This window comes from Sitodiplosis mosellana, unplaced genomic scaffold (genome assembly GCF_009176505.1).
Source record: "Sitodiplosis mosellana isolate CC-2019 unplaced genomic scaffold, AAFC_SMos_1.0 Smas_scaffold_3, whole genome shotgun sequence".
In the NCBI taxonomy this organism is placed as follows: domain Eukaryota; kingdom Metazoa; phylum Arthropoda; class Insecta; order Diptera; family Cecidomyiidae; genus Sitodiplosis; species Sitodiplosis mosellana.
Genome location: NW_022595246.1, coordinates 3,760,666 through 3,775,244, shown reverse-complemented (window position 1 = coordinate 3,775,244; position 14,579 = coordinate 3,760,666). Strand labels below are relative to the sequence as shown.

Sequence of the window (14,579 nt, the reverse complement as noted above, 5' to 3'; positions counted from 1 at the left end):
ACCGGCTATTTGCATATCACCGATGCAATCTAATCCACTTGTGTTGGCCACTGACAGCAATTGACAAAAAACGCGTCATCTACAATGGTCGTCAAATTACATAAAAATTGATTCATTCAATTATTGCAAATATTCAATTTCCATTTTAACGCTGGACAATGCACTTTTTTTTTGCACGCAATGAAACCTACTTTTTCGATGAATATTTGGCATATCTTTGATTAACGAATATTTGGTTGCTAGTGTGAAAAACCAAAAATGTGATTAGAATTGCGAGGAATTCTCGAAATGAGAAAACGCCGTCATTTTTATGGATGTAACAAAAGCTCTTTTTTCGTGCTATAAAGTAATGCAGGTGGCGTTGATATGTGATTGAACTGAATTGAAATCTAGTTAGTGCAAACCAATGGCCAATTTCGAAATAAAATTACATTCATCAATGAAATAATAAATATTTAAACATCAAATGCCTGTCAATTCAACGACATTTAACCAACAACAACAACAAAAATTGTTGCACAAAACTAAATGTAACTAAACAAACGAACCGCAACGAAAATTGAAAATTGAATTTACATTGAATTCAACAACGAGAGAATAAAAAAGAGATGAAACGACGAGCTAATTTTAAAATAGCTTCGAAACGAATAAACGCTGTGCAAAAAACCACAGATTCGAAACAAGGATTCGAGAGAAATTAGCAAATTATTCAAATGATTGCAACGGTCATTTCGATCGACATTCTTTTGCATTTTGAATATTGGCAATTTCAACATGGTCAACGATTGAATTCTCCAATTTACAAAGATTTTTCATTTAAATTTGCTGGATTGTTCGAATTTTTTCGTTCGATTTTTTTGACAAATAATTTCCTATTTCAATGGAGAATTCTAGTCTGGGCCAATTGACACAACTCAGTTGGGCTAGAAAATATCAGCTAATCCGTTCGTTTGCACAAAAAAGAGGCGAAAAAGAACAACAAGAAAAAGAGGTGAAAAGGAGCAAAAGTTGGGTATATTCTCTCACGCTCTCGGTCCTTTCTTAAATAAAATGCAAATGATAATTAAAAAATTATCGTTGAACTTATGGTATTTTTGTGTGTCCTGTGCAAACTTCAAACAAATGACATTTCTATTCAAAAATGGGACCAAAAAGGCGATTATTCTCCATTTGCCCATTTTTTTTTTCATCCTTTGAATCATCGTTATTCGGTATCTCCTTTTCCTACCATTCATCACTATTTGACTTCGGTAGTTGGTTGTTCATTTGCATGTCGTCACAGGCTCGGAGAAAGGATCGAATTGCATTTTAATGCCAAGGGTTACATTTTCATACGCATCATTAATGGGTAGACGTTTTTTTTTCTGTTCGCCCTTGTCATCGGATATTTAGATCAAAGCGAACAGATAAAAATGGGCAAGCGACTGGAATTGAAATGAATCTCGGTTACTTACCAATTGTAATCCGCATTCGTTGTCGAACAACAACAGAGGAAAAAAAAGAATTATAATAATGAAAAAAGAGGTAACGGTCTTGAAACGCTTGCTCTATGTTCAAGAAAATATTCACTTGAAATTGTGAGTGTAATCCGAATTAACAATTCGAAATGCGTATTTCCATAACCCCTTTTTAATTTTCGGGAGAGAGAGCGAGAGAGCAGAAAAAGTAGCAAATAAATAAAGGATAAAACTCAACAGCAGATTTAAATAAATTATATCAAAGAATTTGCATGGATTGTATGTTTTTTTTTCTTCCATTCACTTTGTTCCGGGGATAAATGTCGCATTCCGGCATTTTACATTCGAAAATGGTTCTACGCCAAACAAAAGTTGTCGATTCGCCTTTTTTTCGTGCTGGTCGATGGATGGATTTACACAACATCTTACAGATCTAATTCATTTAAATTCAAACACGCTGGCCGAGAGGAAAAAAGTGTCCGTTCTTCAAGCCCGTGTATGCCTTCACCAAATTAAACATCACACTCAAACGAATCATTTCTCTCTTTTTCACTGTGTCTCCGGCCTTTTTTCAACTAATTTTAATTTTGAATTCGGGTCTCTGTTCGCGTACGCATTTTTTTTCTTCTTCTTGTCATCGGACGGCATTTCTTTTCAGCATTTAGGTTTTTTTTCATTTGTCGTTCGTTGTTCTTTTTTCTGCTCGTGCCCACTCACACAATCAGCATTTGTATTTATCATCGAGTGCGCGCTCGATTGGTTTATGGCGCGCCCAACAAATTTAAAATACGAATCTTCTTTTGGTTTCCGTTGATTTGTTTACTCACCGATTTTTCCACTCTTGGTACTACCAGTATTTCGGCCCTCGGCTGTTGCTGAAACGGGGTTTCAAGCGACCGTTTTTCCTCCGTTTGTTCTTCAGACGAGCGACTTTTTTCGGGAGTTTATCGTTTTGGATTCGTTTTCATCACATTACGAGATATCGCTCGACGATTTTTTTCTCTCTACTCTCTTTTTTTGTCTCGCACGAACTATACAAACAGAAAAGAGATGAAGAAAGAACAAATCACCCTCGGCGCTTCGGATTCGTGTACACACCACGCTTTCTCCAACATCGACGAAGCATAAAATTCGCTATTTATTTATTTAATAAGACCAATATGTTTCCATTTTAGGAATTTATTGATTTACTAATAGATCAGCGCAAACAAAGTTGAATCGATTGTCGATACATAGGCGCATCGTTGAAACTCAAAAGTGGAGTTGATGTTGAACGACCATCTTTCCAAGTGAGCAAACTGCAGTAAAAAAAAAGAAGACAACAACTGTCGTAAAATTCAAACGATAAACTTTTTTGCGCTTTCTTTCGCTATTTTTCTCTATCTTTCGCTTTATCTCCCTCTCTCGATTTCATCGGGAAGACGCTACACTTGAGTTGCGGCACACAATTCGAGATGTCTCCGCATAAATCGACCAAACGAGATAAAATCTATCGACGATGAATAATTCGGCATACAAAGTTCGCAATTTTCAGGCGTAGGAAAAAAGAACTGGCCCAACATTTAAAAGTGTTTTTCTTTTATCGGAGGCGATTGGCAAGTCGTTGAAATTGAAAATGATGTAAAAGATTTCATCCTTCTTTGAATGGCGCCTTCAAATATTGTTAGTTTTTTTTGTTGTAAAAAGGTGGGAAAACAAATTTCGATAGAAAAAACAGTGAATTGGATGAAAAAAAAAATGAACGAACCGATCAGCATTGTATAAAAAAGTCGCACGAAAACATTGTTGCCGCGGCATTTCTGATTATCGACATTACCATCAAATGTCTACCGCGAACGATCACATTGGAATATCGAAAATAAAATCCATCAAAGCTGCCACATTTTATCATATCCTGCATACTGAATGAAACCGAAAACATTGGCATAAAGTCGTTTTACTTGCACTGGCACAAACGTGAATCAGATGAAAAAAAACACAACTTGGCATCTATAAACATAAATACACACAGAGGACGCCCTTTGTATATGTGAACTCTGCCAATTTCAATCAATGAATTAATTAAAATTGCACTTTCAAATTGGCGAAATAGTCCGATGTCAAATGAAAAAAAAGCATATCGAGGTTTTATGATGGCTCATGGCCAAGCAGTCAGAAAAACAGCGTTCGTGGAATGTTACTAAAAATAAGCACTTTGCACACAAATATTTCGATGATTTTGGTTTTTTGGTGAGAATGTTTTTTTTACTCATCCACTCACTCTGCCTCTGCACGCCATATTCAAGTGTGTGCATTTTTTTTTATCAATTTATGCATTAAATATTGATTTGCATTCGATGCGGTTGAAGCTTTTATTTATCCTCTTTTAATAGCGAGAACCAAGTGTGTTTTTACAAAATGATGCCAATAAAAAAGCAACCCATTAAAATTTGTAATTCGTGCGGTAGAAACCTTTCACATTCAACACAAAAAAAAAACTCTGGCCAACAGTTTGATGCAGCACGCAAAAATGGCCAAAAGAGAACATTTCCGATTTTCGTTTGATTAAGAACTGTGGTCACCGATTCATTTCCTTCTTTATGCAATTTATTGAAATGGATTAATCGCTTCATTTCATTGCATGTTTTTTTTTTCATTCGTGTATGAATTGATAAGTCATAATAAGGGGACTTTTTAAAAGAAATCTGGCGAATTTCGTGTTTATTTGCATTTAGACATCCATCTCAAAAATCGATTATTCTACGCACTTGATAGACGTATATTCCGGAAATTGTGACATTTTTTTATATCCATATATCATACTTATAGTGAGCGCACGTGAATTGCATAAGTTAGCATTGGTGTACGATTTTTGCCTGCATATAAACCTGTATGATTCGCACATTCTAAGTTGATATGCAGTAAAAATACGATACGCATTACCTATCGAGGTAATTAAATTCGTGTGCGCTGACATATATTCATATATTCAAAATTTCGTTACGAAAAAAATAACTGAAATGGCCAAGGAATATCCTTGAACGTACTCGTACTGGCGAGGCTTCATATAAAAGAGCCCTGTAACAACTAAAGGTAGGAAAATGAAAATTATTAGATGAATATTCAAATCTTGGCAAATTTGCCGAAATGACTTCGGGTAGGGCGATTTCAATTGTAGATTTTATGTACTTTAATGTAGTGTTTTTACTTTTTTTATGTAGGAACAATTTTTTCGAGTAATCGGCTATCGAAAAACTGTTATAAAATGGGACAACTCAAATCTTGGTCAAAAAACGTATTTGTAGCAGAATATTGAAATTTTTCGCAAAGATTCTTTTGAAAGAGTCTCTTTTGAAAAACTCTTTCGATTCAATCTATGGAGGCTCTATCGAGAGGATGGGAAAATTTAAACCCTGCATGACACCCACAATACGTATGAATGCATTTGATGCATTCTACCGCTTTTTTTCTCGTTGACACACATTTGGTAAAACAATCAAACACATCATACTATGTAAGATTTGTACACTTGTATGTATGTATATATCAAGTGCCATACTTTTACATATAATTTTTAGTATGTTTGTAAGTGTTGAACAAAATGAATTGAACTATGATTTCTCTTTTAAACCAAATATCTCGAAATTGTGTCGTGTATTCAATTCGTCGTCAACGAGAAGAGAATTATGAGAAAACACATGGGTAAGACACCGCATTGGCGAGTATGTTATGCATCACAACCGAGAATTAGTATGCTTACACGCTGTACATCGCATTTCAATACATGCGGATGAAATTGAGCCGAGAGCTTCCATAGAGCAACAGCTAGCCTTGATTATTAGAAGCCGTAATCAGTCGTAACGTCAAGTCAAGACGAAAATCCGTTTCGAACTGATATTAATCATTATTAAGACGTGAACAAGCGGCCGGAGCAGCTGGATTGGAAAACCAATGCGGGATTTACGACAATTGATTGAACGAATAGATGAAACACACAGAGATAGAGAGGTGGAGAGAGATGAAGAGAGATCGAACAAAAAATGTCGGTTAAATTAAAATTCGACAGCAGAACCGAGGCCAACTATGCTACGATAAATGATGTTCATTTGCACGACCTTCGAAAGCAGCGACCGTTTCCGATTTAAGGATACTTCTCACACACTCTCCCCTCTCTCTCCATTTTTATCATGTGTAGCAATGTATTTTTAGCTATTTTGTCGGCATTGTTTTCGGTCTCCTATTTTTTAATAAAAGGCATCATTAATATTGTGCGATTAGGTTAGACGCACTTACCGAGTCTTGGCCGGATTGAAGCGACAGACGAATTGAGTTTTTTTCTCGTGCTAAGTGATATTAATATTTGACCCGAGAAAATGGTATCAAATTGGTTCGGTAGAAATGAGCCGCCATCCGTTGTCAAATGCCGACGACCTGCAGGGGGAACAAATCGATCGATATACCCTGCTGTTCATGCCATTTCTTATCTTTCTATTTGCGGGGTGTGTGTGTGAGTGCGAGAGACTTTACACCTAAACTCCAACCAAACTCAACGAACTCGAACTGATTTTCGACAACAATTGCTCCTTATTAAGAGATATATGTGACAAATACTTGAAACCAAACGTTGATACCATACCAGACGCTTTAATAACATTTTGCTCGGTTTTTCGTTGGCTTGGTGACACATTATTATCGGTAAAATGATTCCACAAGTTTTCAATCGTAACTTCGGTTTGGTGCACACACACCCACTCTTGACAAGCATTACAGTGCCGAAAAACGAAATAAATTATATTGAAATCTTCAATATCTGCAGCCAAACTTTTGAGCAAGAAAATTTTCCGATTTTGCAATTTATATTTTACGCTCAATGCATGAAGAACCTCCGAAACGATGTCGATATCAGAATTATCCCGAAAGAGTCGCCGTATGTTCATAACAACAAATCAGACTCTGTAGAACACATATACAGAAGAATCTCCACTCTTCCTACAGTTGCGACCTATGTGTGCTGTGGCTGAATGCTATTGCATCGCTGCTATTGACATACAGTCAAGTTTTGATTCTCAATTATAAGAATTCAAATACTTTACACCCACACACACAAAGCAACACGCTCAATACATGTAAACACCGATACGGTGTCTGTATGAAATGACTGCGTTTCATTTTTCTGAATAATTTGTGTTGGTGCGTCGTACGAAAATTGTTAGATGCTACAAATATGACTTGTTGCCTTTTTCACACAACCTTGAGCAGTGAGCATCACTGTGAGCAATGGCAATACAAACAAATAACTGTCCATTTCAATACGTATTGGTCATCCTTCACTCAAGCGTCGGTTACAGCGTATTACGCACGCACATTGAAGTGCGAAAGGGACAATTGACCATATTGCACTATTGTTTATCTTCTGTATACCGCATCACTATAGATAATACAGAGAGCGACAGATGCCGAAAGATATAATGTATGTGGACACTGCATTGGTGTTTGTATATTTCTGTGTGGGGAACAACGTAAAATCTGTGTATTTATTGACGTTTACTAAAATGATACACAAATCGGAGCACTATAACGACTGACAAGATTATTTCCATTCGGTAAAAATGAGTCGATTTTTAGGTGATATTTTTTGATACTATTGAGCATATTGAACAAAATGGGCAAACTTATACATCGACGATTTTCTAATTGAAAAATGTGAATTTCAATTTTGATGCGTTACCGTACTTTACATTGAATAAATTTCGCCAATTTGACGAATCAAAGACAACAGAAACAAAACGAACAAATATTGGGTGAATTCTTTAACTATTGGATTTTTTTTGAGTTTCTAGTATTTCAGTGTATAAAAAATTCCAGGTAGGAAATAAGATGGATTGAACAAGAAAAAATAAATCACAGCACAAGCTTTTGAGCTATTTTATAAACACCGATGAAAAAAAATCGATTTTGCATTCAATGGTCGAAGTAAGCGAAATTGTATTCTTACATAACATCAATATATATCTCAAATTAATTTCCTAAATTCTTCCAAGTAATTCAAAAGACATGATTGAGTATTGGCATCATTGAATAACGAATCAACGAAAAAGACGCCACCCCGAAGCCGTATGCGGTTTAGAACCTTACACGATATAGAGTGTAATGCTGAATACTTTATCGTAATCCGTATATCGAAATCAGGATCAATAAGATGGTCTCACCTGCAACCATATTATAATCACCCTGTTCGCTGTTAGAAGCATTCGAAATGAGTATATTAATTCTACCATAAAAACTATAATTTAAACAATATGATTATGCTCCCTTTCACTGAACTTAATGTTTTATCTCTTTGTCTTGTGAACGTTGAATAAATCAACAAGCAAGCCAAATCTTCATTGTTAAACCAAATTTTTTTTGGCAATCTTTCAATTCTAAATCAGCAATTTCTTTTTGTTCATCAATTCTATCGAAATTATTTTTCTAATCCGCAATCAGAGTGAATGGTTATCATGTGTCTATAGTTTCCATACTTTTCTCGAAGTACATGAATTCGACCATTGCTATTAATTTCATAGAGAAATTCAACGTTTCTGCTGCATTTGCGTTTGCCATTTATATCCTCCTTTAAGTAAGTTGATATAAAGACCTTTGTCTGTGCATCAAGCATTGAACGCATTCCACGTGATCATTCTGGCTAAGTTATTGGTAAATCCAATTTGAACGGCCTAATATATGTCTAATAGTTCTTTGGTGGCTCCAGAAGATGGCTGCACTACACTTTTTTTGGTTGACAGTTCATATGTCAAAATAAGGATTTATTTACAGGAGTTGATTTTTCATAACATCTGTCATAAACGTAAAAGATTCAGTGACCAGAGATGCTGTGATTAAGAAATAGTTAGAAGTTGGTAGAAAATGGATTTATCGTGGCTTGATCCAAGGTAAGTGGTTTTAATAATTCAAATTTTTTAATTGTGATCATTAATATTCAGTGCGATCTGTTTTTGTCCCTTACATTTCCAATATCAATTTACTTTTATTCTTTCCCTTTAATTCTTCAGTATTGCCGAACTAAAGAAAACCGCTGGAAACGATCAGTATAAAGCAAAGAACTATGGAGAGGCACTTAAACTGTATTCTGAGGCAATCGATTTATGTCCAGATAATGCCATATACTATGGCAATAGATCAGCATGCCTAATGATGATGGGCGACTATAAAGAAGCGCTGAATGATAGCCAACATGCCGTTTCAATTGATCATAAGTTTTCCAAGGGCTATGAGCGAATAATCAAATGCTGCTTGGCTTTAGGTGATATTATAGGTGCTAAAGAGGCAATAAAAAAACTAACCTCAATCGGATCAATGAAGGATGCATGTAAGAAGTATAGAAACCAGTGCAAACAATTATCTTTGTATAATGAAAAAATCCAGCAATGCCAAAGTAAACGTAATTTCAAAAGGGCTGGTAAGTAGTAATTTTTCAAATAAAATGGTTGTTGATATTCGTAAAAAAGGTACGACGTTTGAAATCAATTACAGTTTTCCATGTGAACAAAGCCCTGAAAATCGCATCCGCATGTGTGAAGACCAATTTGCTAAAAGCCGAATTTTTAATATATCTAGGACGGATGGAGGTATCTAATCAATTGATAACATGTATTGAGCTCAATTTTCGAACCGGAACAATCTTGCTACAACTTTCGTTTTTCACTTTTCCCAGGATGCAAATGATATAATTTTTCGTTACATGATATCAGATCCTTCGAATCCTTGCACCCTCTTTACACGTGGTCTCTATTTGTACCATAAAACCGATGTTGATTTGGATGAATGTCTAAAACATTTTAAGCAAGCCTTCACATTGGATTCCGATTTCGATAAGGAAAGATCAATATGGCAACAGGTCAATAGATTGAAGGAGATGAGGGAAACTGGTAATTAATGAATACAATTGAAATTTTATTTTGAAAATCTGTAGCCAATTCTTTTTCCATTAGGCAACAAATTATTCAAAGAGGGACATTTTCGTAAAGCACATGAAAAATACACAGAAGCATTGCAAATTAATCCACTGAGCGAAGATATTAAATCAAAAATTCTATTCAATCGGGCGCTCATGAGCTCAAAATTAGGAAAAATCCGTGACGCAATTGCAGACTGTAGCAGTTCGCTAAGAATCAACCGTACTTATCTTAAAGCGATATTACTACGGGCAAAATGCCACAGTGACTTATTCAATTACAAAGATTGCATCAAAGACTATAAAGCTGCCTTAAAGATCAACAGAACGTTCGATATTGAAATTGCTCTTTCGAAAGCGAAAATTGCATTCAACACATCAAAAATGTCTCGCAAACGTCCAGAAAAGAAAAATTATTATCAAATTTTAGGAATCGAACGAGGTGCATCTGCCAAGGTGATTCGACAGGCATACAAAAAATTGGCCTTAATCCATCATCCAGATCGTCATTCCAACGCAACTGAAAATGTCAAACGCGACCACGAACGAATATTTAAAGAAATCGGCCAAGCCTACGAAGTCTTAAGCGATTTCCAAAAAAAGGCTCAGTATGATTCTAGACGTAGAAGAACGTAACGTTTGTTCAAATTCGTAGCAATAAAGGGGAGTAGTATATTTCATGGCAAATTGAAATATTGAAAGGAATTTATGTATTTTTTGTGGTAGTCAAGTTGACAATATGAACGAAGAATGAATGTTTGCTAAAATAGTGTAAATAATTAAATTTATTAATTTATTCATGCATTCTTTCCAATATTTTAAATGACCATGAAACATACCTTTCTTTTTCAAATATGAAAAACTAAAGAACAAACGTTGTTTTACGTCTCACCAATCGAGTTATCTTTGGATTAGTTTAAAATAAAAAGTTTGATGACATGTGTTTAAAAAAATTATATCTCATTTTAAATAGATCGAATAAAAATAGTAAATTTCAATTAGGTTACGTACATGTTTTTAAAAAAATGTGGCATTCATATCAATTTTATTTATTTCTATACAAATATTGCTGTATTAGATTAGAACTTAAAATCTAAAATAGGCTTCAAATGCTAAAACAAATAAAAAAAGGTCCGAATATACGTAACTTTTGTATTGATTTCATTTAATTTTACCGGCTTTTATATTCGCAATTTTTGCTGGCATATAAATACTCCATGAATGAAACTGGAGAGAATCGAAAGTACCAAATCTAACAATAACAGCAAGAAAGGACCTATTTTTGTCAGAGCTGAATTTTGTTTTTGATTTATTTTTGAGAATGTGCAAAGTTTAGATCCAGAACTCCATTCCACTCTCATGTCCCAAATTGAAGTATTCCATTCGTTCCATTCTGAAAATTGCCATCAATTCATCGGTGAGAAACTAATAACGGCGCAAGAATGTTAAATAACTGGGTCTGATTAAAGGTAGCTTTGACGTACGATATGAAAATGTGTGCATTAGAAAATGACTGAATGAAATTGTTGGCATCGATTCGGAATGCTTATTGGCAGTGAACATACTTCACACTTCACCGGGCTGATTTCGTTTACGTTAATGTTCTGCTCTGGATTGAAACTCTCACGCATCATTTTAAAGTGCATATGTGTGTGTGTGCTCCTAATATAATTATCGGTATCGAACGAAAATGATGTGTGAGTCATGCATGAAGAAAGAGCTTCCATTCTTTGATGTATGCGTCGTGTTTAATGAGCAAAATTGCTGCCAAATTGATTTCACATCATTCGCATAATACAAAGCATTTCATTACTAATTACACGAACAATTCCCAATGACGTCGTACACTTTTGCATAAATTGCGACTGTTATTGTTTCACCGAAGTCAAACACTCCAAGTCATGCGGAGAACAATCAAGCGAGCGGTTTGAGTTGAATTCATTTTTTTTCTGCAATGATTCATTCACCCTAAAACCCAATATAAAACCGGCAGCAATGTATATTACGACAAAATATTGCCTAAGAATCTGATAAAGTTTCATGAAGTCAAGGAATTTTTATTAAAATTTAAGAGTGTGTTATAGGTAAATGAGTCTAGACCATTTTATGGCAACATTTTTTTCTTCTTTAGAAAAGGATGATTTAGACAATTTTTCGTTGAAACGAGCGTTCTACGTTCAAAACGAAATTCAGACATGACATCATAGCATGACTAAAAAGAGGTGAGAGATGTTTCAATAATTTCGATTCGAAATTTGTAAAATCAATCCGTTGCGCAAATATTTGTCGACGGCAAATCAATTGTTGAGCATCCCCTGTAAAGTGCATTGGATGAAAGTGTGCTGCTGCTGCTGATGCTGCTTAGACGAAGAGCGAACATAGCGGAAAACATAATGAAATTGTTGGGTAGTAGAGACGAGAAACACGGTGGCTTTGATCATACTCGGTGGGCTGTGTCGTGTAGTGGTGGCAGTTTGGTATTGTCGGCGATACACTTGCCGTGGTAATGATGGCGACAAACGATGGGTAATAGCGGCGCGCAAAGGTTTTGTGTTTTTGAAACAATCCCGCACCAAGTCAAATGAGCATATATTTTCTATGGACCGCGTAGATTTGCAATCTGCATGCAGACAAAATGAACATGGCATAGTAAATATTACAGAGAATGCAAACAGAGCGCGCACTTTACATTCCTGCTACGTTTTTGAAGTCACCTATTTTGTTGTTGCCAGTATGGAATGGCGTTGTGCAAGCGTGGAGACTCGTCGTAGGTTTCATTGTCAACGTTCGACGTTTGAATTTCGGTGCGGCCGTGTTTGCATCATTCAATTTCACAATGGCTTGTGTCAACATAATATTCCCAAACCGGATTCAACGCCTCGAGGTGTTTGCTTACAGTGTATAAATTATGTACTACCAACAATTTTATGGATCTATCAACTTCTCTTGCTCTCCCGCTCTTCCGCTTTCCCGCTCTCCCGGTCTTCCGCTTGCTCTGCTCCTGTCGTACAGTTTTCTCATTCCCCATATATTCAAAAAGGTTAAACGCTGACACACAGTAGCACATTTCAATGGGAGGTTTTTTTGCATATAATAATTCGATTCGTTATTTAATAGCGACTGGTAGAGAAAAAAGTGTGTGTGTGTGTCCCATTGTGCCTGTTTTCCGCTTTTTAAATGCAATAATTAATCGCCTTTGTTGGCATCGTACACCCAACACACTATGTAATATCTTCGCATAATTACTGTTTTGCTCAGCGACATGTCGAACGCACATGAAATGGAAAACTGTCAACCAATTGCAAAATGCAAACATTTCACAAAAATCATTTTTGTGATATGGTTTCGCCTTTGATTTACGACGACTCAAGTGCACACAATCCGCTCTCATTTTAATAGACTAACTGCCAAAATCATGCAAATAATGGAACATTTAATAACACGGACCAGAGTTTGCCCGTTCCGAAAGACCAAGTTGACCAAGGAATATGCTACACTTAAAATCAACATTACAAACGAATTTCTGGTTTCATTTGCAGGAATTTCAAAATTGGATTTCGTCATTTTCTCGCATCGAAATGTCAATAAACCTAGAGCCACATTGGTGTGGCTGTAAGTCTTGAGCAAATAATTGTTTTATGATGGATATTGAGGAAAATTACCGACTACTGTCATCGTCGTTGTCGAAAATTCGAGTTCCATTCTATTTGATTCAAATCCATTGCATTGAATCACATTTTTTGTTCTCCGATGAACGGTCAAAAATGCCAGCTCACAAAAGGCGTTTCGATAAACAATTTTCAATTTAACAACAAGAACTCGATTTTTAGCTATACAACAAACGGATAACGAGGGGAAATGCACTGATTGAGTGTTTAGTACACGTTTGTTCATCACTTATTCCAAATCGATATTCAAAACTAATTGCATTATGTTCGCCTGCATTTGCCATTTGGTTTCAACGTGTTTTTTTTCATCACTGTCCAAACCAGCAATTTATTTTATGTAGCCATTGTTATATTCGGTTTTGTTGCTGTTTGCGTCGACGAGCAAATACATTTGGACACTTCAATCAAATCGAATTTAAATGAAGTTTTTTTCTACTTTGATTGCATGTTCCGAACTGCGATTTTCAATTTGTTGACATTTTCTAATTTACAACAGTTTGCAATCGACAGTTCAATTTTCCAAATCATTTCAACAATTTTAAATGAACGGTGGTATTCATTTGATTAGAAATAACAATAGTGAACCATTTGGTGCGAAAAACCAAATCGAATATTTCCCAGAAGTTTAGGTAAACTAGGTATTGTAAGTAGACGACAAATACTAAAGTGTACATGCAATGTTTCGAGAGTTCTCCGAAATAAAGAATTTCCAGTTTGCATTTTCAAATTTTCAGATTCCGATTAGTTTCGTGAATTTTGTACAACCAACACACAATTCTATCCTTCTATCTTCCAACGCTTGGTCAACAATGAAAAAAGTTCATAAATCGAACATTTCGGTTGGGAATGTGAGTTCGAAGGTTCAAAATCGCTCTCTTCTAATCAGAATCGATTTCATGAATTATACTGGAGAAGTAAGAACTAAGCAATGTAAGTATTTAGCTCGAAAATCTAGAGATGAGCATTGAAACTGCACACTTTAGTCTGCATACTACGAAATGTTTCCGCTTTAAAAGAGGGTTGCTTCATACTTGCACTGAATCATCAAATAGCTAACACGCCCGGATGAATGATGGTTGGCGAATGCAAATATTATTTTAATCAAGAGATTCTTCATTAAATTTAATAAATTTGGAATAAGTTTCAATATATATAGTCTTCTTTTTCGGCACATTGTGATGTGGCGCAGTACCAGTACAAAGAAACCCACAGAATATACATGAAGATATTTTTGTACAAAAATTTATTATAAAATGAGGTCATTATTTAGTTTAATTTATTGTTCCACTTGAAAATATTTAATTTTGTAATATCGAAAAACCGAAATTCGTAGATTAGGTTTTTGTGGATGTGAAAAGCAAATTTATGCGGACAACTGAAGTTCATTGAATAAACGGGGATGAAAACCGACACACGTTTATCAAAGATTTATCTCGAAATGTTTTTTTGAGAGTTCTATACCATTTTGCTACTTGAAAACACCCAGCCACTATTTCTACTGTGAATAAAATCTGCAAAAGA

General features: G+C 35.4%; 1 protein-coding gene across 1 annotated transcript; it reads left to right on the top strand.

Moving 5' to 3' along the window:
- The first annotated feature begins 8,342 nt into the window (after nt 1-8,342).
- Nucleotides 8,343-10,026, top strand: LOC129565673 (dnaJ homolog subfamily C member 7-like). Its single transcript, XM_055440785.1, has 4 exons — nt 8,343-8,368; nt 8,489-8,805; nt 9,188-9,364; nt 9,428-10,026. Exons 1-4 carry the CDS (start codon nt 8,343-8,345, stop codon nt 10,024-10,026), a joined length of 1,119 nt encoding a protein of 372 aa, XP_055296760.1.
- Nucleotides 10,027-14,579: the final 4,553 nt, after the last annotated feature.